Source organism: Pteropus alecto, unplaced genomic scaffold (assembly GCF_000325575.1).
Source record: "Pteropus alecto unplaced genomic scaffold, ASM32557v1 scaffold134, whole genome shotgun sequence".
In the NCBI taxonomy this organism is placed as follows: Eukaryota; Metazoa; Chordata; class Mammalia; order Chiroptera; family Pteropodidae; genus Pteropus; species Pteropus alecto.
The window spans coordinates 3055621-3079833 of NW_006436283.1; the positions used below are offsets into that span (position 1 = coordinate 3055621).

Here is a 24213-nt window from a genome sequence, read left to right on the forward strand (position 1 = left end):
GGCTCCCGCTCCCGCTTCCGCTTCGGCCGCCTCTGGTAATGTGCATAATCGTCACAGGCTCGTTTTAAATAGGCTTTCCCGTCCTCCCCCCCACCCCCTTGATAAAATAACCCTTTCCAGCCCACAATCTGAAAAGTGCCCTTCATGATAGAACTATACTAAGCAGCTTTTATACTTAAAAAATCAAAATGACAACACACCATACAAACATAAGACAACACAAAATAAAAAGCTATGAGAAACATCCTGTCATTAGCATGTGACACTGACCAAGCGCAGCCCGCACTGTCTCGTGAACAGTTCGCAAGGGCCGCGGCGAAGGTTCGGCTTCAGTACTGGACAGAGGTACTTTAAAGGGCTGCCGGGCTGCTCGGGGCAAGCGGGGCCTCAGCGACGCCCGGACTGGAAAGGGTCAGCTTCCTCTTCCTGGTGCTGACGGCTGTGGCACCCACAGGGTCCTCTCGGTCCTAGATGGACTCCCCACTGAGAAGGTCGCCGGGAAGCAGAGTGTTCAGCGGGGTGGGGCTCCCGATCACCCTGCCGTCGTCGCTGCTGGGCGGGCCCCACAGGCTGCTTGAGTACTGGGGGACCCCGCCCCACAGCAGGTCGCTGCTGCCTTTGCCTGCCAGGCACGGGGCGTTCCAGTGGCCGGTGTCGCTCCGCGCCAGGCCGTGGGAGCTGCCCGAGGCGCCCAGCCTCGTCTGGCCGGCCCCGGAGCTGGACTGCCAGCTGGAGGTGGGCGGCAGCGCTTGGCCTTGCGCTAGGAAACGGTTCACTTCTTCTTCGCCAGCGAACTCGGCCAAGATGGTGGTGTTTCCCAAAACGCACCTAGAGGAGAGAACAGCGACAGACTGAAGCCAGCTTTGGAAGAAGGGGAACAAAATCGACCAGCTCTCAGCTAGACCGAAAAACAGAGAGAGGACGCTACAGCTGCCGTACAGAGGACCCTCAGAGACCACCGAACAATTACCTGCCGACACACTGGGTAACCTAGGACGGACTAGTCCGCAGAAACACCGAGACGGAATCGTGAAGAAACAACAAATCCAAACAGACCGATAATGAGTGAGCAGATCGAATGGGTGATCGAAACCCTCCCAACACAGACAAGCCCAGGGCCACGTGGTCCCCCCGGCGAGGTCTACCAAACATACAGAGCATTAACACTAACCCTTCTCAGCCTCTTCGAAAAAAAAAAAGGAGGGGCCACCGCCAAACTCGTTCTACGAGGCCTCATCGCTCTGGTACCGAAGACAGATGAGGACACTGGGAGAAAACTACAGACCGACATTGCAAAAACTGACGCAAAAATTCTCAGCAAAATATCACCATGCCAAATGCAGGAGCACGTTAAAAGGCTCGCACGAGCGTGTGCCACGTCCCAGGGGATTTTCCCCTGGGATGCAAGGGCGGTTCACCGCACGCAAATAGAGGCGATACGCCACGTTAACAGAACGGAGGACGTGAGTCCTACAATCGTCTTAACAGATGCCGAAACAGCATCTGACACAACAGCATTCGGGGGGCGGGGAGGGTGGCTTTCCCTAGGGAGGGCGTGGCCACGGCAACTCAGCAGAAGACACGGACACCTCACAAGACCCCTGTTATGGGCTGCACTGTGTCTCCTCAGATTCACGCGCTGAGGCCCTAGCCTCCAATACCTCTGGATGTGCGTATATTTAGAGAGGGGGTCTTTAAAGAGGTGGTTAAGGTAGAACGAGGTCACCAGGGTGGACCCTACTCCATGACTGGTACCCTGTAAGAAGCTGGGACAAAGACGTACTCAGATGGAGAGACAACCAGGTGGGGACACGGGGAGGGTGGCCGTCCATGAGCCAAGGGGAAAGGCTTTGGGAGGAACCCTAGAGCCACGAGACAATCAACGTCTGTGCCTGAGGTGCTTGGTCGCGGGGCCCTGCAGCACTCCCGCGACAAACACCCCCAACCCGGCTTGCTGGCACCGCGGCTGCGGGGGTGGACGGGAGACGCACATGTGCAGGGACTTCTGGGCCTTGGCGGCTTCGTCCTTGGAGCTGTAGCGGACCACGGCGTTGCCTTGGGTCAGGTTCAGGTGGAAGGTAACGAGAGGCCCGTGCTGCAGGCACAGCGTCCGCAGCGTGGAACCGTCGATCTGGCGGAGGAAGCAGAGGGGGGCGGTCACGAGCGTCCTGCAGCTTCTGCCGCTACAGTCTCCACAGAAAACGGGCGTGAAATCCAGGGGCACCGAACACGGGCAAAACGTCTGTTCTTAAAGGGGCTTAATACACGTGACTTCACGACGTGAACCTTTTAAATCTGCTATATCTGGTGAGTCTGCTGACTGGAAGGAGGAAACCCCATTTAGCTTCTCATCCCCTCACCAGAGCACACGATGCAGCCCCTGTGGCTCCTGGCACCCGGCCCATGACCCCAGGAAGGTGGAGCACAGGCCAAACTGCTGTGAGTGGGTACGGTTAACGGGGGACGGTTCTGTTTATAAAGGCATCGTTTTCAAGCCTCAAAAGAGTAAAAAGTAAACGATTCACTGGAACACGGTTAAAAGACCCCCGGGTGTGGCCGCTCCCCGCCGCCCCGTACCCCTGGGCCCTGAACGAGGGCACCCAGCACAGGGACTGGTGTGCACTGGGGCTGGGCGGGGCTCCTCCAGGGTCACGAGCAAGCCCTGGGGCTCGGTGACATTCCCGAGAAGGTACCTGGGGCGTGAGGTTGCGGAGAACGAGCCAGCTGCTTGTCCTTCCTGAGGTGTCGGTGCTCCAAGCAGAACCTGCAAGGGCCCGAGAGGGGTCCGGTCAGCGTGCCACGAGCCGCAGGAGCCGCTCTGGCCAACAGTCTCCAGCTTGCCGACAGGGATGGGGCCTGGACCACCTCGGCCCCAAGTGTTTATTAACCTTGTTTGCTAAACCAAGACCACACGGCCCTCCCGCAGACACCTGGGGATGGTGACGGGCCTCCTCGTCCACCTGCCCCCGCTCAGCTCGAAACGTCGTCTTGTTAACAAGACAGAGGCGCCGGCTGCCTTAGAAGCCTGAGCGGGCTATTCCACGCTCTCTGCGGCTGGTTTCAACTTCAGTTTCTTGAATTCCCAGGGCCTGTCTTTTGTCCCTGCCAGTGGGCAGAGGGCCCTGGCTGGATGCACTGAGCCGCACCTTTGGGGGGGTGGTCTCACACTGGGGGCCGTCTGGTTCTGGGCCGGGACGCCCCCTACTCTGTGACGCATTGTGGGGAAGCACATGCCCAGGTGGAATCGAGACCCTTACACTGGCTGAACGGGACTTCTGCCAGGACCCAGCGTGGCCCCTCGTGCTGGGCGACGCTGGGACCTCCTGGCTCAGAGCAAGCTGTTGTGAGCTTGACCACCCGGGGCTGGTGCTGGGCCTAGAGGCCCTGAGAGTCCAGGGCGCCCTGGCCCCCGTCTAAACCCTCCCGGGGTCCATGTGTGTGTGGGGGGCAGGGGTCCTCACGATGGGACTGCGGGACAAAATGACAGGCGCACTCCCAAGAGGGTGAGCAGAGCTGGCATGGGGCGCCCCCTCTTCCCCACAGAACTCACCGGAGGAGTAAGAGCTGGTCCAGCCGAGGGGGCTGGCCCCCCAGGTGGAGGAAGGCTTGGGATTGGTTAGCCCTGGAGGTGGCCTCGTGGGTGCAGTAGTGTTTCTGGGCACCTTCCACAGCTCATGAGACAGAGAGGCTTGCGTGTGGGAGGCGGGGCCCGAGGACCACGTCGATTTCATGTCTGACAGTTTACCTGGAAAGGCAGAGACACGGGGCACAGGCAAAAAAGGGAAGAAAGGGCACTCCGGCGTTTGGGGAACCACACCAAGTGGTCCCCGGCGCCAGCCGACGGCGTGGCGAAACGGAACAGCCAGCAAAGCGCCGGCGGGCCCGCGCCGCCCCGAGGCAGTCTGCCCGGATTCAGTGTCCGCCTGGCTGCTATTTCTGACGCTTACTGCGCTAAGTGTGCCAGACACAGTTTGCCACCTAGAAAACAGCATTTTTGTAGTTCGGTGTTAAAACTAACCTATCGACGTATTCTGCTAGGACGCAGTTTATAATGTGACATGTTCATCAAGGTCAGAGCCTCGTGCGTGTGTACACGTGTGCATGCACGCGTGTCCTTTATGCCATCTACGTTCATCAAGGTCAGAGCCTCGCGCGTGTGTGCACGTGTGCATGCGTGTGTGTGCACGTGTGCATGCACGCGTGTCCTTTATGCCATCTGGGGGTCAGCCCCTGTTCAGAGCCACGGCCCCCGACATGCCCGCCGCCCTGCCACCTTGTGCGGCTCTGAGACGCGCCCTCTGTGCCGCACTGAGGGCTGAGCACATGCAGCGCGGGGCCTGCGCGGGGAAGCGTGTCTTCAGGATCTTTGGGAGAAGAAAAGGAAACTGGTAGCGACCATCAGCCCGGCCCCTGCTGCGCCCGGGGCTGGGCTGGCTGTGCAGACACCTGGAGGCCCGCCACGCCCGCCTCCCCAGCCCAGCGCAGTGAGCGCAGGGGGTGCCGGTGGCAGAGTGGTCGCTGTCACCGCACTCCCAGGACAGCACCGCAGTGGCCAGGCCAACACGAACCCAAGTGCAGTTCTCCAACTCTGGCCACTGGAGTCGACCGTGACCTCAAAACAAATGCTACTCTTAGCAAATGTGTCACTGATCAGAAAAACAAAAATGCCACGAAAACCTGCTTTAGGCACAGGGAAGGCCTCGTGTGCCGCCTGCTCTTCGGCGAAACGACCTCGGCAGTGTTAGAGGCTCACGAGCATCCCACGGGGAACGCCAGGAAGAATCGACGTCAGCAGGACAAAGTAACGCAGAAGCGTGCTCGCTCGCTCGCTCGCTCTAAAGTAAGACGCTCGGCTACATCAAAACTGCCTTCTCCCCAGGCCCTGGCAGTTGCGTGAATTCCTCCAGCATTCTTACCCTGGTTTCAGAGACGTCTGGATGAGATTTGACGGAATACAGACCCATATTTGAAGAAATCTGTAAACAGTAAACCTTCCTAGTTACCTAGTTACAAACCAGCCGCACGTTCTTTGCGTCTGCGTTCCTGCGTATCCGGTCTTATCATTTTCAGACTCGACTTCCTCTGAAGTTTCCACGACAATTTTCCATTCTCATGTGACAGACTCGTCACGTCACAGAGTGACGACCTGGCACTGCGCTCACCCGTGCAACGGGAGGCGGTCGCACGGGTGCCGGGGGTAACTACGGGGCTTGTCACGTCACCTTCATCTCTGACGGCAAACGGGAGCGAAAGCAAGTCCCAAGCGGCTGCTGCCTCTGTGACTTCAAACCCCGAACGCCCGTCCCGCAGCCGCGGGGCAGAGGGAGGAACGCAGATGCATCTGGGCAGTGGCCCTTTCTGTGACCACGTGATCCTTCTGCCGACCCCGCGAGATGTCACATCCCCACTCCACGCAGAGGAAGCAGCCGTGCCCGGGCCCCTCAGCTGCTCCGGCAAGGCCCAGACCCACTGTCGATCAGGGCACACGGCCTTCCGGCTCAGGGACGGCGTAAACAGGCCACCGGCAAAGGCCAGGCCTGTCAGATTTGTTTGGGGAAAGAAAGAAAAGGCTACCTGCAAGCCGCGGGGCCAGGTGCGCACCTGCAGCACTGGGTGCGGGCGCAGTGCTGCTGAATGAGCGACTGTAGCCGGAGGCACCGAGCGGCCAGGCACTCGAGGAAGGCAGCGCGGCACTCTGAGATGACGGTGGGGAGGACCCTGCAGAACCAAACGCGGCACTAAGAAGGGGGGGGCGCAGGCGCGTGGGGCGGGCCCCTCTGACTGGGCGCCAGGGTTCTAACAACTGAGCCAGCCTCCTCCGAAGCTGCTGACTTTTGGCAGACGGCTCAAAGTGAGAGCATGACACGGTCCAGGTCACGGCGAGGGAAGGAAGACACGGGCACGCCTCCCACTCTGGGTCCCCAAGCCACTCGCAGGCCTGGGACCTTCCTGACAGCCGAGGAGGCAAAGACCAGGAGACAGCACCAGCGTCTCTGAGACGGGGTTTGAAGGCACGAGAGAGGAGAAGCGTCACCGCGATGTCTAAAAGGCCGTCAGAGTTTTAAAGGGTTGCATTGCTCTGCCCTTCCAGATAAGATGGAAACACAGATACAGGGTGGTTGCCATGTTTCCTCCCCTCAAACAACATCCACGAAATTAAAAAAACAAAGGAAAACAATACTCCATACTTTCTGTTGTACGTTTTGCCAAAAAAGACAGGCAACCCATTCGCTCCCACCTGACGAGAGAAGCCTGTGCCAGCGACTGTGAACCTGAGGCGGCTTCCTGCTTTGCACGGCCTTGTTCCTGCACGTGGGAGGGAGGCTGAGGGTGTGCAGGCCCCTCAAGACGCCCCGCTCCTCCAGAAAGCTGAGCCCCCCGAGTCTGGTGTGTCCACGTGCCATCCTCTGAGGGGAGCTGGGGGCTGGGGCACAGCGGGCGAAGCCGCGGTGCGGGTCTGGGTGAAAGCAGCATGGAACCGGAGCTCTCTGACTGGGAGAGTCGCCCCGCCAGCGTGAGCGGCCGCCCTGTCGTAATCGGCCTCCTCAGGACGAGGGCGCTGGAGCTGACGAGTGGTCAAACCGATTGGCGACCGGCAGGTCTTCACCTTTAACAGACGTCAGCTCTACGACACCCTAAGCTTGCTTCCTAAACCCTCCTTTTTCAATTACCAACAATGTGTGATCAACCCAAGATCTCAAGATTACACACTATTTAACCCTAATTGGTTATTTCTTTTCTAATTAATAATAGGGTAGATTTTAAGTGTTCTAGTTCTGAAACTTTCAGATTTATTTATTTATGTATGCACACCTCCAGCACCTGGTCTTCCTAGGTGGTCTCCCATCCAAGTACTAACCAGGCCTGACCCTGCTTAGCTTCCGAGATCAGACATCGGGCTTGTTCAGGGTGGCGTGGCCGTAGACCATGGACCGTGGCTCCACTGGGGCGCGAACCCAGGACCCTCTGCGTGTGAGGCAGATGTGCTGACCGCTGCACTATGGAACCACGTACTGAAATTTTCAGTTTTAATAATGGAGTTTGTCTCATAAAATTTTGGGCAATTTTCCTTTCTAGATGAAGTGTCAGTACCAACGTGTCATGAAATGGCATGACGGCATTTCACGATTCTGGTGAACGGTCACTTCCTAAGGGTTAAAACTACACATCACATCGAAACAGGTATAATATTGGGCTAATGTAAATTTTTAATACCAAATCAGAACTTACTGCCAGTGGCAATAAACAAAAAACGTAAATAAAAAAACCCACACTTAGCATAGTCAAAAAAACTCAAAAAATTCCATTATGAAAATACGTAAAATAAAGCAATATCAAAAACTTGGTGGCGATTTCTCACTGTTTTTCTTTTAGGGCACGTATTTTTATTTTTATTTTCTCTGTGCTTTAGATCAGGCTGGTCATGCACAAATACGACGGCCTTTTGTGGCATGGTCCCCGAGCTCGGTCGGCCAGAGGGGCGCCGGGAAGCTCCTAGCGTGTGGGGAGAGGGCGGTCTGCGAGGTCTGTCCTCTGCCGTTTCCTCCTGCTCTGTGGCGGTGGCGTTTTTGGTAAACGACACGTACGTCTAGCTATACTCATTATGCTCCCCTTCTCCCAGTAACGAGCCAGGCGCTGGAGCCCAGACACGAGCTGCCCCTAAACCATCAAGCCCCGGACGTCGTGACGCCACGTAAGAGCCACTGGGGCGATGCTCCGAGCCACGGGGGTGGGATGGCTTTCTCTACCCTGGAGCTGCAGCCCGGTCTCTCTCCTTCTCTGACGCCTCCTGCCTTAAGTCAGTCTCCTCTCTCGGGTGCTCTGTGGGACGGAGCACAGCTGCTTAGCGCTGCCTCCAGAATCCACCTGCTTCTCCTGGCCGCCTATCGTGTCCTGGCACCCTGGTGCTAAGGCGGAGGCCCTCCTCCCCGCAACCCTGGAGACCAAGGAGTCGCTGGACCCCCCGGGAAGCTACAGCAAGCAACCTCGAGCCTCGCCCACGCCGTATACTGCCCGGATCAGCACGGCTGCTCACACCCCTCCACGGTGCTCCACACGCACGGGGCGCAGCCCCGCTGCCACACGCGAGGTGTCTGGCAGTGGGGCTGAGTCTTACTTCGGATGGCTTGTGCCTCACCCCACTCCCCTGCCTGCTCATACGGGCTCTGCTTCCCACCGTTTCGTGTCCCTTGTATCACTCGTCTGTCCCTGACCGCAGGGATGCCCGCAACACCCCTGCTCTAAGAAGCAGCTGCACGGAAACACGAGGAAGGCACGACCCTAAAAAGGAAGGAGGATCTGGGTTTGCGTTAGCTTCCTACCCAAAGCCCAGAGACACTCAGAACCTAGCCCTTCAAAGAACCATCGAAAAGAAACGCAGCCCCCCCAGGCCATATCTGAAGGAGGAAACGTAAATTAACGTTTTGGGAACCAAACGAGGAGCATTCTCACTAGTGATAAGCGTATGTGGTCACCTGGCTATCCTTCACATCATTACGATGCTGGCGATAAAACTTTATCAGCAATGGCACTTAGAAAACATCTTCATTTGCATGCCTTAAGGGAAAGCGACTCAGGCCCTTCTCAATATTGCATTTGAAATTGGTATTTATGTTCTGTGGCCTTCACAGCTCAGCTGATTGCTCCCTTCTACCGGGTCCTGAAGCCTCCCACCGGGCGTGCCAAAACTTAGTACCAGGAGTTTGTACCAGGAAAGGAGTCCTGGGGAAGGATTTTTTTTAATCTTTACCAGGTTTTTTTGGTGTTCAGGAAACACAGACTGAGATGGATGAGTAAAGGGTTGCTAGCTCCTTTTTAGTTTACAGAGAGTTGCAGTGGAAACTTTTCATTAAAAATCTTAAGAGTTAATATTGTGATTTGACAACACGGTGCTTATAAAACACGATGTTAATAAATCTGACAGAAACACTCAGCCCGAATCGATCTCCATTTTCACCATGAGCACCACCTGACCTTTTCTCGTGCTGCCTCAGATGGCCAGAGAAGCCGCCCACCCAACGTGTCCGCCACACCTGCCTCCGAGCCCAGACGGCCACCCCGGAGGCGCGGGGCCCGCCTCACCTCCGCTCTTGAGGAGGTAGCGGTTCACGTCCTGGATGGTGGTGTTGATGGTGGGCCCGGTGGGGACACTTCCAGGAGTGACATCGGGGTCGTTCTCAGGATCTATATTCTGAAGTCCTTTCCAGGGGACTCCAGGATGGAATTCTGGGAAATTCCAAACAAAATGAACATCAAGACATGAACATTAGAGTACCTTCACATCGCTTCACGATAATTTACGGAGATTTTTATAATCTGCCAAGTAAACCAGCAGGCAGGCTCTAGACTCTTTCAGGGAAACACCCATCCTTTGGAAAAACTAGAACCAGGTGCTGCAGCCGCCACATTAGGACAGTGTTCACACGGGCGACAGAGCCTGAGACCTGACCGGACGGAGCACACGGCCCCTTCCCCTCGTCCTCGCCGTTCCCGCTCCGCCCCTTTTACTGAACGGAGGGGGCAGCGTGCAATGCCACCCACACCCAAAGCCGGCCTGACAAACGCGCTTCCGGAGAAACAGCCAGAGCCGTGGGCCAGAGCTGCCTGGTTCCCCTTGGGCGGACCCGCTCTGCTCCCGCCCCGCACACATTCTGATCTGCTGCTGCACAGAAGTGTCGCCTGCTCTTACCTGGGGGCCAGTTGATGCTGGAGCCATTTGAGATTTTATCACTGTCAGATTTGGCACGTGACCAGCTATGGGGAACAGCTACCGGAGGGCTGGCTGGTGACTCACTGTTCTGGATTAAATCGTACCGGCCATAGGAGTCGTCGATGGAGGACTTGGCTGGAGGCCCGATGCTCAGACCTCCAGGGATAGCACCTGCGGGGACGGAAAGGAACGAAGAGCCGGGTGAACAGGGGCCCGGGGCCCTCGCTGCCGAGGGCCAGGCCTGGCCCTTGTCAGAGGCCGTTTTCGTGTGTCACACTGGAAATCTCGATGAAATGCCAACCTCCCCCCACCCCACGGGAAGCTGGCCCGGCGGACCTTTCTTGGGACAACCTACGAGTCCGTGGTGAGCTGTTGGGTTTGCTGGCGCCCCCGTCCTGCCCCCGCTCTGGCCTGCTGCCCTCACTGTGGGAGGACAAACGGGATGTGTGAACGCGCTGCGCTGTCTTAACGTTAGAGAGACCGGCACGACGCGCCTTAGGCCACGGAGCTCTCCTGCGCCAAGGACAGGGCCCAGATCGCACGTGATGATTTTCGTGCAGAACTGACCATCGGAAAGAATTTTTTTTTCCTTCCAGAATGCTTTGTATCAAGAGACAATGAATGATATACCCTATCAAATTTTCTTTGCTGTTTCTCCTACCAGGAGATTCAGAGCTAAATTTGATGCTTAATAGTGAGATTGCTCCCTATGATTATTAGCATTTTTGCTTCTTCCTCCAAGTATTTGGTTTCCTACTATGTTTTATCATTTTATTGGAAAAAAAAATCTCCTTTCGGTAGACTCAAATTTTTGTTGCAGGATACAGATAGAAATAAAAAGTATGCAGACTATGACCTATGTTCTCTGCTGCTCTAGGCATTTTCGGTTTCTCCTGGGTTTGGAGCTACGATCTGGGAGTTGAGGTTTTCACAGATCTGAAGACTGACTGGCTGGGATCCTACGTCCTCTGGAACAGAGTGGAATATTGTTTTTATCCAGCTTTCAGCACTGAATTCTTAGAAGGGAAATGTGGCACGAGTAACGAACGAGCACCCACACAGCTGGGGGACCACGGGCAGAGCGCTGGTGACCGGGGCCCAGGCGTCCGGCCGGGACGTACCATGCTTGCTGGGGTTCTGGTCGAGAGGAGAAGCAGCACCGGGCAGGTTATCCATCGGGTTGGGGTGTGTCCACTGCGGGAGGCGTGACTGGGACTGAGACGCGTCCTTCACCGACAAACCGCCAGTCATGTCCACGCTGCTGACATTCATGCTTGGATTCAGTCCAGCTAGAAACGAAAACGCTATCAGGACACGTGTGCCCGTCCTCTAAAGCAGCGGTCCCCAACTTTTGGGGGACCAGGGACCGGTGCTTGTCTGAGAATCTAAGGCCTGATGGTCTGAGGCGGAGCTGAGGCGGTGATGCTGGCGCTGGGGGGCGGCCGCAAATACAGGTGAAGCTTCTCTCGCCTGCCGCTCATCTCCTGCTGTGCGACCAGGTTCCTAACTGGGTCTGGGGACCCCCTGCTCTAAATGACCACTTTCTAAAGCTCTCCTAGAGAATCAATCTCAAGTCTTAATTCACAGCCAAGTACATTAACTACAGCCTTTAATGCTTGTGGAAAAAAAAAACTTTTTGTCTTTTTTTTTTTTAAAGCAAGGCAACTCTTGGTTGACCTCACAGACTGCAAGGACCTTGTCAGCTTACAATCCCTTATTTTTTAATTTATTTTTTACGCCTACAGCACCTGGTCTTCCTGGGTGGTCGCCCATCCAATACTGACCAGGCCCGACCCTGCTTAGCTTCCGAGCTCAGACGGGATCGGGCTTGTTCAGGGTGGCGCGGCCGTAGACGCTTTTTGTCTTTTTAACAACACATATTTCTAGGAATATCATTCCTGGATTGAAGTGGAATGGTAATAAATAGTCCTGAATTAGTAAAGACCAACGACTCTCCTCGTTTCACTCATTTCAGGGCTAAGCACAGTCCTCAGGCTTCTTGTCCACAGAAAACCGAACCATTAGGAAAAGCTTTTCTGGCCACTCTCGGAGTTCTAAGGCCCCGCCCACAACAAGCTGGCCAGGACGATGCGGTCCCGCCTCCAGGGAACTGACTTGACAAAGTCTGCTCGGAAGGAGCTGACGAATTCAACATCGAACGACTTGTGAGGCACTGAATGAACTATCTGAGAGTGTGGGTGCAGCCAGCTGTCCCCAGCCGGCACGGTGCATGCTGATCCCGGGTTTATTTCAGCTAAGAGCAGGTGCTGGGGTTTCTGACAAGTGCCATCAGGCGGCGAGGTTAACGAAGGGAGATGAGGAGGACGACAATAAAGAGGCTGAAGGAGACTTCCTGACGGGGAACCAGGTACGAGCTGAGAAGGTTGCTCGGCTGGACGGAACACCCAACGAGAGGGAACCCAGTATTGATAAATTGCTCCAACCAGCAGCAGCCCCCACCCTGGGTCCGGAACGTAAGTAAAGGTGATGAATCTCTACTCCTGAGCAAGGGGCTACAAATGGACCAAGTGGGCCAGGCAAACGAAGGGGAAGCGGGCCTAGTGGGGCTGCGGCAGGCCGGATGGTGCCCACGGTCTAACTGGGCAGGCGCCATGGTGCCACGTGGGACGCAGAGCCCATCAGCCATTTTCAGGAGAAGCCAGAGGCCACTTCGATCTGAAACTTTCCAATTTTTAAATGTTGTTGTTGGCAACACACACACTTTGCAGACCTAACAAAACACCTTTGCAAGCCGGGGCTACCAAGGGGCTGCATATTTGTGGTCCCTGCGTTAACGACCCCCTTCACTTCCGCTGACAGAGGCGTGGCAGGTGAGGGGCGAGGCCCGAGCTCAGACCCCGCTGACTTTCCTTTCGCCGCTCACGGTGGACACGGACGCTCCCTTCCCCACCGCACGGGCCTGAAGGTTATTTTTCGTTTTTATGTGTCTGATCTCCCTGCGTGGATGGTAAACACCGGAAGTCAGGTGACGGCGTGACTAGGAGAGGCTGAGGGGGGAGGAAAGGTGGACGAGACTTACGGCCGTTGAACAAAGGTGCTGAGAACCAGCCAGGTAGGCAATTTTACCGGCTCGGCTTCTTACACTGCATTAGCTGTTTATTGTTAATACGTTTATTTTATAATTTTAATGTGACTATTATAAAATGTTATCAAAATTATTTTACATCTAATTTTGAAGATTCACTGCACTAATTCTTTCACTTATACTCAGAAAAAGAATCTTTAAGAATAACGATTAGTGCACTTTAGTCTCCAAATGCAGGTTAAGAAGACAGGTGGATACTAGGAAGCTGAAGGTAAAGCATTTTAGGGTAATAGAAGTGAACCTGTTTCTAAGACAACTATTCCTAATAAGAGAAGTGTTTACGTGAACAGCTAGCATTACACAAAGTACTTGCTAAGTGCTAGGCACCATCCTAAGACCTTTATGTATTAATTTGTTACATCTTTAAAAAACCTTCTGAGGTAAGTACTCCCACTTTACAGATGGGGAAACTGAGGCAAGGGCAATGAGACGAGTTGCACAAGTAAGTGGAGCGCCGGTTGGTGGCGCGCGGGGACTCGGCGTGGCAGTGCCATCCCTCAGTAATGTCCTAACTACCAGACGCTCTGAACGCAAAGGCTGGGGGGGCGGGGACAGCAACACGAGGACAAGTCATCACAGGTCGGCATCTATCCCAAGTGTCACGGGACAAACGTCCCACGCTGGTTCCATGCCACGGGGAGCGTGCTCACGTGACGGGAGTACACCACTCCCGTCAGGGCGATTTGGTGGGCGCAGAGAAAGGACACTATGGGTGGGCAGCAAATTCGCTCCCACGCACTGGCCTTCGCCCCTGGGGGGTTGCATTTCCCAGGTTCCTGACTCCCTCCGGGGCTCCAGGCTCTAACAGCCAACGGACAGACAAGCCTGCAGGGCCCCGGCGCCCTCTCCTGGCCAGCCTGTACGCCCTCGAGGGCGGTGCTGTGTGTCCCATTGCCCAGAGGGTGGCAAGTGCTGAGCATGCGCCCTACAGTGAGGGACAATGCGTGCAGGCTGATGTGGCTGCTTGTTAAGGCCTGACTCATAGACGTCTGGACGCCTCTACTGGCAAAAGCGCTCCAAACTCCCCCTGCCGCTCAGGCTGGAGGACAGTGGCTGCCGGGGGAAGTCGGGAGCGAACCGCAACGGAGCGGGCTGCAGGTTCAGCACAGGACATGAGGTCACGGGCGGCTTTTGCCCCGTGCCGCTTCCGAAGGTTCTTACCCTGCAGCGTTCACAGCACCGGCCCTGCCCAGCAGAGACAGCTGGTGTCACGCGCTCACTAAGCAGCCTCGAGACGGCCGCTCTCTGATGGTGTCGCCCCGGCCAGTCGTTCCGCCCATGAACGCAGGCCCGCTCGTCACACACACAGCCGGGGCGGCAGCTCGGACCCGGAGACTCACCGAGAGGGTAAGGAGCGAAGGTGCTGGGTGAAGACGGCTGCTCTTTGGTCTGCAGGTCGGGCAGGCCGGGGGCCTGGGGGTGCGGGGGGAAGCTCTCCATGGCCGATTTGCCTGCAGAGGGGTGCAGAGACAGGTGCGGCGGGGGCGGCGGCTTCGCGAGCAGGGCCTGGGCCAGCTGGCGCTGGTGCTGCTGAATCTGCTGCTGCAGGTTAGTGATTGTGCGCGCAACCTGGCGGCAGAGACGCGCCCGTCAGCACGGGGGAAACGCCGCCCGTCCCTTGTCGGGCTCCGCTGTGACTACGCCTGGGACGCCACTGGCTGGGCCAACCCCCTCCCCAGCCCAGGAGACCCCGTGACTTTTAGAAGGAGAAGCTTGGCGAGAGGACAATCAACGACAATAAAACAGCTCGTCGGTCAGTGCCTCTGAGATCGGCGAGGCCTAGAGCTGAGATTCCATCTGGACGACACCTACTTGCTGCTCCTGTTGTCTCATGGGTCCGGAAACATTACGCTGGGCCTGTAACATCTGCTGCTGGATTTGTAAACGTTGGTACGCCTGTTGGCAGGAAAGCATCACAATATTACGAGAAAGCCGTCAACCGACGGTTCCATTTCAGTGCATTGTTAAAAAAATAGAGAAAATGGACAATTCTTGGTCCCCTTACCATACCGTAATGTAAGAAATGTTTTTAAAGAGAAAAAATGTTTCCAAAACATCTGTACTGGACTGCTTTTTACAAAATAACCCAGTCAGTACCCCTGTTGAGTGCTGGTGATCAGATCTGCCAACAAATGTTTTTCAGTTAATGAAGAGGTCAAAATCCTTCTGCTTGACTCATACAAACAAATAAAAAAGAAATGAGAGTAAAATGAAGAAATATTTATTCTTAAAGTGACACAAACTAAATTTGTCCAGAATGGCTCAGAAAAGGTGGCAGAACAGCGGTGACTGCTGCCTCAGGGGCCACGTGATGATCTCAGCCCACAGGGCACCTGACATACAGACCTGTGACACGTCTGTCACACAGACCCCATCTACGAAACTGGCTAAAATGATCGTGAGACTCTTCTGTGCACAGGTGCAGAGCGTCTGATCATCTGACTGTTTCAAAATGTTGACTGAACACCATAAATTTTTTTCATCCAACACAGATTTTCTGGGACATTTCTGGCAAGGGGATATACTGAAGCAGAATCCAAATACAGGTAGCGATTATAACATTGGAAATGCCTCATTAATCTGGAAATTGTGGAAAAATAAAATATTTCACTTAAGTGAATCATTATAGGCCCTAAAACATAACTTTAGAATATACTGAAACTTTACCGATTTTTTCTGGAAAATATATAAAACCCATATACAGTGTTTTAAAAATCTGAATGTATGGAACATAATTCCGCATTTTCGTGGTGTCCTTCACACTATAGGGAGTCAGTAAAACTACTGCATGAAGATTCTAGACCATCAGTATGACAACAACCATGTCAAGTCAGAAGACAGCGGTGTTCTCCGCGTCATGGAGGAGCAGAAAGCTATTTCCCTCTATGACCAGAGTTGTAAATAACACGCTCTGAGGTGGCTCCCTCTCTGCCTGAGGTCAAAGTCTTTTCTGGCTGCTGTCGGCTGTAAAAGCAACAGTACTGTCCCCTGAACCGCCTGCGATGGCTCTCAGGCCTGGGGAAGCCTCACGCCACATGCCACGGCACCCGTCACCCTCTCACGGATGAAGAAACGGCCCCCAGAGTCCAGTCTCGGCCCTGCCCCCGCGTCCGGAGCTTCGTGTACCTCGTCAACGCTATGACTTGTCTCCGGGACCCTTTCCTCCTCCATCCTACTTACTGGGAAACCAGACACCCAAACTGGTTAGATGCGTGTCTAACAGGAAGGGGGTCAGGACTGAGGGCGCCCAGGGCTCTAGCGACAATGGTTTTATCTATTGAAGATGTTTTTTTCCTTCATGGTTCCTGGTATTTTCTAGGAGAGAAGTTGTTGGACATCTAAATAAATCGGGTGTCAACGTATCAAAGAGAAATGACACCCTGGGTCCTCTGGTGCCTGTTCAGTCAGCATGCATCTAGGGGCACGATGACGTGGCATTATGGTAAAAGCAGTAAGACTGCTGAACATTCGAAGTTCAAGATATGTTAAATTCTAAAACGTTCAAGGATCCTTAGGTTACACAGCCTTTCTCAACAGGGATTCTGAGAGAGAATTAAGTCCTAGTTTCTGAGGCACCTACGAGTGCCATGAAGTAACTTCTGTCTTATGCTTCTAGACTGACGTCTGTATGCCACCCCTGGCAGAATTCAGAAAACGTCACTGAAATGAGTTTTGTGTTCTGTGGCTGAGACGAGGGACTGGATGGGAGAGGCTGGCTGAGAGCTCCAGCTGAGACGTGTCTCATCGGCACATCTGGGCGACTCTGTGAACACGACGGAGCCACAGGATTTACAGAGCTTAGTGAAAACGCCCTAAACGGAAAACTTCCTAGTCCTTTTAACAGTTTAAAAAGGTCACGGAAGTCTCAGTGTCGTTCCCCGACGAGGAGAAGTGCTCTACTGGTCACGTCGCTCGGCCAGCAGGTGAGCTGCTGGCCTCCCCCGCGCGCGTCGCCCGTGTCACCGTCAGCAGAGTGCTCCCTGCTGCAGAGCTCGCGCGGGTCTGTCCACTCACCAGCTGCAGCTGATAGAGCTGGTTCAACATCGTCATATGCTGAGGGTTAATCGGCGAGGTTAATAGTGCAGGGTTGAGACCAATGTTTTTTGCTGCGAACTGCAAAAGCTGTGCTTGAACCTGTTGAACACAAAATGAACCGTTAGGCGCTGAATCGCTAGTCGGGGACCCACCTGTCCGTGCAGTTTCCAGATTCGGAACTGACCAATTACTGACCGCTGTATTCGTCTCGTGACTGAACTTCAAAAGCCATGGAATCTGTAGGCCCTTTAACACCAGTGAACATGCTTTAATGAAGACCGGGGAAGGAAAGCGGGCAGGTGGGGGATGGAAGGAGAGAGATCTCTTTCTCCAGATGTTTTACTGATGAATTACATTTCTGGTTATGAATTCACTTAGATGTGACTGAGCTTCCTAATTTCTTTTCTGGGAGTGACTCTGGGTCACTCTTACCAGCAGCTGACTTCCTCTTCTGTCAGAGAGACAGTAAATGGCACCCCTGAAGGCCGGGTGACGTGCAGGGGAGGGCCCCGGGACGCAGTCACTCTCGCTCGGCTCCCGCCTCGTCAGAGGAGGCAGGTGCTTTTCTGTAGACGGCACCACGTCACCCCACAGGGGCTCGTCCCAGAGCGGGCAGCGGCCTTCCTGCTCAAGGGAGCCGACACTCTTCTCGGTGGGCACGGCCGCTCCCAGCCTCGCCCGGGGCAATGCCCTCATGTGGCTCTGCCAGCCCTGACCTTGACCGTCAATCCGCGGCCCCATTCCGGGTGCCTCTCCACCTGGACGTCATCGCTCTGAACCAGTCAGGCGCCCGGCACTGGCCACTTCAACGTTCCCGCCATGTACGACGCCCCTTTTCACGGCCTTTATGCAGGATGACTCTGGGTAGGACATGGGCGAGCGTTTTCACTTTAATAGTTGTCTGATGTGTATGAGAAAAATGTTGGCTTTTCCATTAGCGGTAGATATGTTGCGTTTTCTTGAAGAATAAGTTTAGCTAAATTAAGGCGCGTTTTGTAACAGCGCGGTCACGTGGGTGGCACACAGATGACTGACGTTTGAGACGTACGCGCTGGTTGGCCGAGCTTAGAGAAGACGCTGCCCGTCCCGTAGGACCTATCTGTCCCCTCCACCCCTCACGCTGGAGTGGCCGTGCCACCAGGGTTGGGTCTGAGTGGAAGCGGTGGGCAGCCGCCCGGCGTGGCAGCACGGGGCTGCCCGGACTCTCGCTGCCCCTGCTGCTGGGCGCGCAGTGGCAGGGCCGCGCCCAGGCCCTGTGAGGACGCGGTGTCCCGTCTACGCTCCTGGATCTGGGGGTCTCTTTGGTGCAGCTGTTCACTCTGCATCCTAACTAGTGACTTTAACTATTATTTTACCCAGGTTTCGGCCATCTCAACTCAGTGCAGAAACCTGGGTTCAAACACTTATACAGTAATGATCACTTCCAGCTAATTTTATAATATGTCATTAGACTAGGTCACCGCGTAGTCCTTAGAAGGAGTAAGGACTAACGCCGGACAGCTGACCCCAGAACAGCACGGCAGGGACGGCCCCAGCACCCGCAGTCCAAAATTTGCACGTAACTAAGGCTGGCCCTCTGCGTACTCGTGTCCCAATCGTGGATCATAAACAGTTCAACGTGGCCTTGAACTGCATGGGACCCGTGTACGAGTGAACTTGCGTGGTTCAAACTCACGTTGTTCAAGAGTCAAGTGTAACTGAAAACTCAGTCCGAAGTCTACAATTATGGAATGTTCTAAAAATAAACAGTATTAATATGAAAAACTGATGTTACGCTTTAGAGCTATATAAAACAATATCCTTTTCTTTAATTCTCTTTGATCTTTTTGAAAAGAACTTATGGGCAAAAATGACCTAGTGCGAATAAACGTACTCGAAAGTCTGTAACATGCAAACTGTACTATATTAACACATTTTCTCGCTAAAGCACGGTCCACCCCCGAGTGCTCTAAGCAGTTTCTCCCCCGCCCTACGCAACGGTCCTGCTTGCTGCATTCCTCTGCCACCGCCCCAGGACACCTCGCTGGGCCCGTGTCAGTGGTCAGGGCTGGCCCTGGCTGCAGGGCTGGGGCACTCCTGGGAGCAATTCCGAGAACGCCTCCGGCCCGGGACAATCAGATGCCGGATCAACCCCCGAGGCCTGCTCTTAGGTGCGAGTTAATTTGCTCTCACTTTAAAAGTGACGTCACTGCGGCACAAGCCACCACAGAGGCCCGCGTGCGTGTGGCCTCACGCGGTGACGCCTGGACGCGCGTCTGACCTGAGGGGATAGAAACTGAGGCACTTGAGCACGGAGACTGGGCTGGGAGGAGTTCAGAGGCTGCACGGGCGGCTGCGGCATGGTCCTGGCTTGTGCTGCTCCGCTACTGCCAAACACACCCAGATTGCCACTCGGTATCTGCAGGGAGAGGGGACGGGGACAGCGTCGTCAGAGTCGGGTGACAGGACACTGGAGCGGGGTGAAATGATTTGCTTTCCTAAGCGGGAATGCAACGCGGCTTCTACCTCCTACCACCGTCAACTCGTAGCGAAGCGAATTTTTATGTGTTTCAACTGGTCACGGATGATGGAGACTCAGCCTGTGAAGCTGCCTATGTTCTGAAATCACAGACCCCAGCACTGGGTTTAAAGTGTCCCAAAACGAGGCTCTCGCATCAAAAGAATCTGTAATAATACAGTGCCACCAACGAGAGCAACACGCACAGCTGTTTGGACAAGACACATTCCCAAAGGGGTATTTGTCACGACTTAAAGCGTCATAACGTGTGGGGATTCCTAGCCCGAGAACACAGCCACGTTTTCAAACACGAAACGTAACTACTAGTTCAACGACAGAACCTGAAGCCGAATGAACCGCCAGGCTCAGGTAGTTAACTGCCTGCACTGGATACTGCACTTCCTGGGGCTCGCTCCGCGCGGGCGGGGGACTTCCAGATGGCAGAGCACGTGACGTGCCCACGTCCCACTACGCCACCTCCAGGATTAGCGACGCGAGACTGCGGGACCCTAAAGACTGGGGCGCTGCTGACAGTGGAAGCGGCTGACAACAGGCACACACGGGACTGCTCGCCCCCTCAACACGTCTGTGTAAAGAGAAGTCTCGGAGGGGTGTGTGTGCGTGTGTGTGTGAGTGTGTGTGTGTGCGTGAGTGTGCGTCCACGCGCACACGCACGCCAGCCTCGTCCATGAGAACATCAGCGAGAAAGGAGTCTGCCGACAGGAAAAGCATGACTTGCTCGCGTATCATTTCTTTCTAGAGGGTCTGGGGGAGGGGAGGGACTCAGAGAATGAATCATTCAAAACCCTCAGGTGCTCCCTCCAGGGACGTCTGACGATGACTCTGACTTCCCCAGACGTGCCAAAGGCAGGGCAAAAATGCTCGTGCGACTCTCTGAAAATCACCGAGAACCTGAAAAGAGATGTCGCCTCTATTTCGGGGAAGAGGACGTGACGTGCTATTTTCTTGCCGGCCAGTGTATTAAGATTTCGGCAACTGAAGGCCACTGTGCTATACATAACATTTAAACAAGCAGTGAGCTGGTACCAAGGCTGAGGAACTCAAATCATGTTTTAGTTCCATAAAAAAATGAATGTAATTTGGAAGCGTTTCCTATATCACGGTTAAATCTCAAGAACTGGACCAACTCTTGACGTTTTAGAATAGTACTGATTAAAATAAGCAAGGGGCAACTCTTGACACCAGCGAATCATTTGAAAAGACATCCCAAGCGTATTTCGACAACCTTTGCACATTCGGTCACGTTTTAGAATAGTACTGATTAAAATAAGCAAGGGCTCGTCTCAGACACTTTTCAAAGAAAGGGCAGGTGACATGGAGACCACAGTGGCCCTCTCCCAACAGCCTTACCTGTCTAGAAGAATTCAAGTTTTGCATGCCCAGCCCTGAGGCCATCCCGCCTAGGGCCTGGCTAGGGAGTGCGCTGTTTGAAAGGGGGGGCTTCAGGCTTGGTGAAGGCAAAAATGGTGAAGTCGTGGGCTCTTCCACGAGGCCGCCGTCCTGATTGGAGAAAGAAAGGGTGAGCTGTGTGCAGTGTCCATCCGCAGACAGAGCACAGAGCAGTTTCCCAAGGACGTGTGAGGGATATGGATGGAGAAAGAATTAAAAGGGCAAAAAAGTAGATAATAACGGATGGAGAACATGAGCGAAAGGAAGAGGGGAGAAAGGAAGAGAGAGAGACAGGGTTAAGACGCTGTTTTCATCCGAATGATCACTTTACAAACACATCTGTCACCTAACAACATCCTCACCCACTACCGACCCTGCCTCGGGGTAGGCGTCAGGAGACAGAGACAGGGACTGGGCAAGTCTGCCTGGAAAACACTCCACAACCGTTTTTAAATCAACGGGTTCCTCGGGAGGAGTTGTCAGCAAGGGTCTAAGTATATGTGAGGCGGGATGCTGCTGACGTTCAACTGTTTTTAGCCCATGAACCGGCAACTTCAGACGGTTTAACCTAATAATCAGTAAGTGATGAAACAGAATTCTATGAATTTTTTTTTGCATTTATTGAGGTCATGCGATGTGCCAGGCCCTTTGCAAATTTACTTCGTCTAACTTCGTGACGAGCCCGTGGTGTCATGCCACATTTTAAAGATGAAGAAACAGTCAGGCTCCCACACTTAAATTCCAACGTCACTGGGTGCCTGGGATCTAAACCCAGCCGCCTTGGTGCAGGCGGGGCCGGGGTGTGGGCCTCGCTCCAGTTCCGGCAGTGGAGCCTGGGGCGACGGACCCAGCGTCTCTGGGAACAGAGATGGAGCCCCATCTCTTCTCCTTGGGCCTTTTTTCTTTTTTTAAAAAACTTATCCTTTCCCGCTTCAATTGTATCTCCAAGGTTGAACAGTTTGATCGAATTTAATGTGATGTCGTCTCCCCAGTTTAAAGTCACGCCCATCTGGAGAGGGGACATTACTACAGGACGATACTAAAAGGACCGAACTGGTGACTGGACTTGTTAAACATCCGAGGGGACGATCCCCACAGACACCAGCGGGCTCTAGGAAGTGGCCCGTCGAAGCCAGGGCCCGCCAGACGTGGCGCCCGAGCCCAGCCACCTCTAGGCCCTTGTTCTGAGATTCAACATACGACACATCATTTCTGGTTGGAAGAACTGTGCATATAAAATATGGCAGTGACGTGGAAATTTGATGCCCCTTGTCTAGTGCACGAATTGGAGCACATAACTCAGGCGAGTTCACCCAATAAAATGAAAATCAATGTTCAATTTCAGTATTTTTTATTCCTTGTTATCTAGGAAATAGAACACTACCTCTCTGGAGTTAAACGTTTACACACACTAGAAAAAAGGGAGTAAAAGTCACTTAAATATTGCAGCCCAGCAAGTGTCTAGTCTGGCTTCCATCAAGGACACAGGTACAATACCAGGTAGGCAGAACGCCCTCAATCCATACCTTGTCGAGAAAGGTGGGGCGGTCCACGGAAGACTCTTTGGAGGTCGGTGGGCGGCAGCCAAGGGCTTTGGTGACCATTCCATTGTAGTCGGTCACCCCCAGTCCACGCTTGTCCATGTCCACCTTCTTTTCCAGCAGAGCGCCTGGAGCACACAGAACAGAAGCGGCCCCTGAGATAAAGCGCCCGAGGACCACGGCTTGTGACGCCGAGAGACAGACGACCTAAGACCCTCGTCCCCAGGGCAACGGGCGGCCCTCCCTCCACCCAGCCACACTGCCACTCAAGGGTGCCGCTGGCCTCTCCCTGGGACGCGTGCCCGTCCTTCACGCTGGTGTCAGCGGACACTTCCTCTGAGGGGCCTTTCCCGGTTATCCAGTCTAAAACTGCTCCTGTGTCCCAGCTACAGCTAACCATTTCCACGTGTGGTCATCTACGGGCGATGGCAATCTGGCCCGACACGCACGCCTAGCTTGAGTCAAACAGGATGACGCTCTGCTTCTTACTCTGGCTCTCGGGGGGCCAACCAGTGTCCTCTCTGTGGTCTATTTAGTGTCACATTTTTCACATTTTGAGCTTTTGGTTGGCGATTTGGCCATTTAAAAAGGCCCCAAGCGCAGTGCTGTGTTCCTGGAGGCAGAGGCCGTGATGACCCGTGGAGACACGTGTTAGGGGACCGTGGTGTAGACGGCCCGTGGAGACACGTGTTAGGGGACCGTGGTGTAGACGGCCCGTGGACACATGTGTTAGGGGACCGTGGCTCAGGCGTGAGTGACAGTGATGTGACGGTTCAGTGTTAATGAGTCGATGACACGGCACATCCAGGAAAAGAGAAAAGTCACCCGTGTGTGTGCGTGTGTGTAAGCCCGTGCAGAAAGTGCCGAAGTGGCCTCCACAGTGTGTGACAAAGCTATGGGAAAGATGGAGAAGTGGCTAACTCGTGGATTCGCGAAATGAATGATTAAAACAAAGAGCAAAGCCAGCGGCACTGGTGTGAGTTTAGAAGCCAAAGAAATCTGTGGCCCCGTGACCGAGGCCCAGAAAAATGTGAAGCCCTTCTCAGCTTGCGTCGTACTGTAAAGAAAGACGGCACGTGATTACTCGAGAGAAACACGTGTTGAACGAAGTGTGTAAACAGAAACACACACACGACGAGGTAACGTGCGGACGGGCTGACAACCGCGCGCGGCCAGAGGCCGGCAGGCGCCCAGCCCGCGCCCCGGGAGTGGCAGCTCAGCTGCCCGCCACTCAGGCGTCTGCAGCGACCTCACGGAACACAGGCTCCATGAGTAGCGGGGACCGGCTCTATTTCACATGCAAATGTTTAACATAATATTACTGTTTTTAAGGTGGTTCCAGGACCGGGGTGCCTGCTCGCGGGCAGTCTCTACGAGGGAAGCCCCTGGCTGGCATGGCAGCGCCCCCGCTGGCCCGAGCCAGCCCGTCCTGGGCCGGGAGTGAGGAGAGTCTGTAGCAGGAGCATAAGGGCCTGGTGCCTTCCCCACGAGGGTCATTATTATCTCCCCTCGATACAGAGGGAAACGAATTTATCTATTTGTCGACGCTCTGGGAAAAAACTTAAAAAGCAAACATGCCTCAATGTGGCATTTGGCCATTCGTCCCCAGAGCCCACCAGTCCCAAGAGACTCGCTACGCGGTCCGTGTACATCACGTGGTCACTCCTTCGCTGCGGCCTGGTCCTGTCCACCCAGCACGTATTCAACTGCTAATCTGTGACTACAACGAAACGCTTCCAGAAACCCGAACTCCACAAACTTTACCTTTAAAAAAGTGTGTCACATTACTTACTCATGGCCTGATCAAGATTCATATTATTACTCTTCAAGGCCTCTTCAGCTGGCTCTCTCTGCACGGGAAACGGAGTTTTCGTTAGAACTGCATGTTAAAAAGGGAACGCAACGCTCATACAAA

The 24213-nt window shown here is 54.4% G+C and overlaps 1 protein-coding gene, 1 non-coding gene and 2 pseudogenes across 5 annotated transcripts in view; all 4 read right to left on the reverse strand.

The window, feature by feature from the left end:
- Window positions 1-6: 6 nt before the first annotated feature.
- The window catches only part of TNRC6C (trinucleotide repeat containing 6C), a 75636-nt gene continuing 51429 nt past the window's right edge, over window positions 7-24213 (reverse strand). For 3 of the 4 annotated variants that reach the window (XM_025047018.1, XM_025047017.1, XM_025047015.1), the window contains 14 exons: window positions 24091-24148; window positions 22284-22426; window positions 20719-20868; window positions 19111-19248; window positions 16830-16949; window positions 14628-14711; window positions 14156-14384; window positions 10831-10998; window positions 9689-9880; window positions 9082-9225; window positions 3551-3745; window positions 2694-2764; window positions 1992-2131; window positions 468-828 (listed from right to left, as the gene is read on the reverse strand). In XM_025047018.1, the coding sequence (XP_024902786.1) occupies window positions 468-828; window positions 1992-2131; window positions 2694-2764; window positions 3551-3745; window positions 9082-9225; window positions 9689-9880; window positions 10831-10998; window positions 14156-14384; window positions 14628-14711; window positions 16830-16949; window positions 19111-19248; window positions 20719-20868; window positions 22284-22426; window positions 24091-24148 (2193 nt within the window). Of the gene's footprint in view, window positions 829-1991; window positions 2132-2693; window positions 2765-3550; window positions 3746-5601; window positions 5719-9081; window positions 9226-9688; window positions 9881-10830; window positions 10999-14155; window positions 14385-14627; window positions 14712-16829; window positions 16950-19110; window positions 19249-20718; window positions 20869-22283; window positions 22427-24090; window positions 24149-24213 lie in introns of all 4 variants that reach the window. The other variant, XM_025047019.1, reaches the window with a different exon arrangement.
- On the reverse strand, window positions 6811-6926 carry LOC112480127 (annotated as a pseudogene).
- On the reverse strand, window positions 6936-7008 carry TRNAV-CAC. Its single transcript has one exon. It is a non-coding gene; the product is annotated as a tRNA-Val (tRNA).
- On the reverse strand, window positions 11446-11563 carry LOC112480080 (annotated as a pseudogene).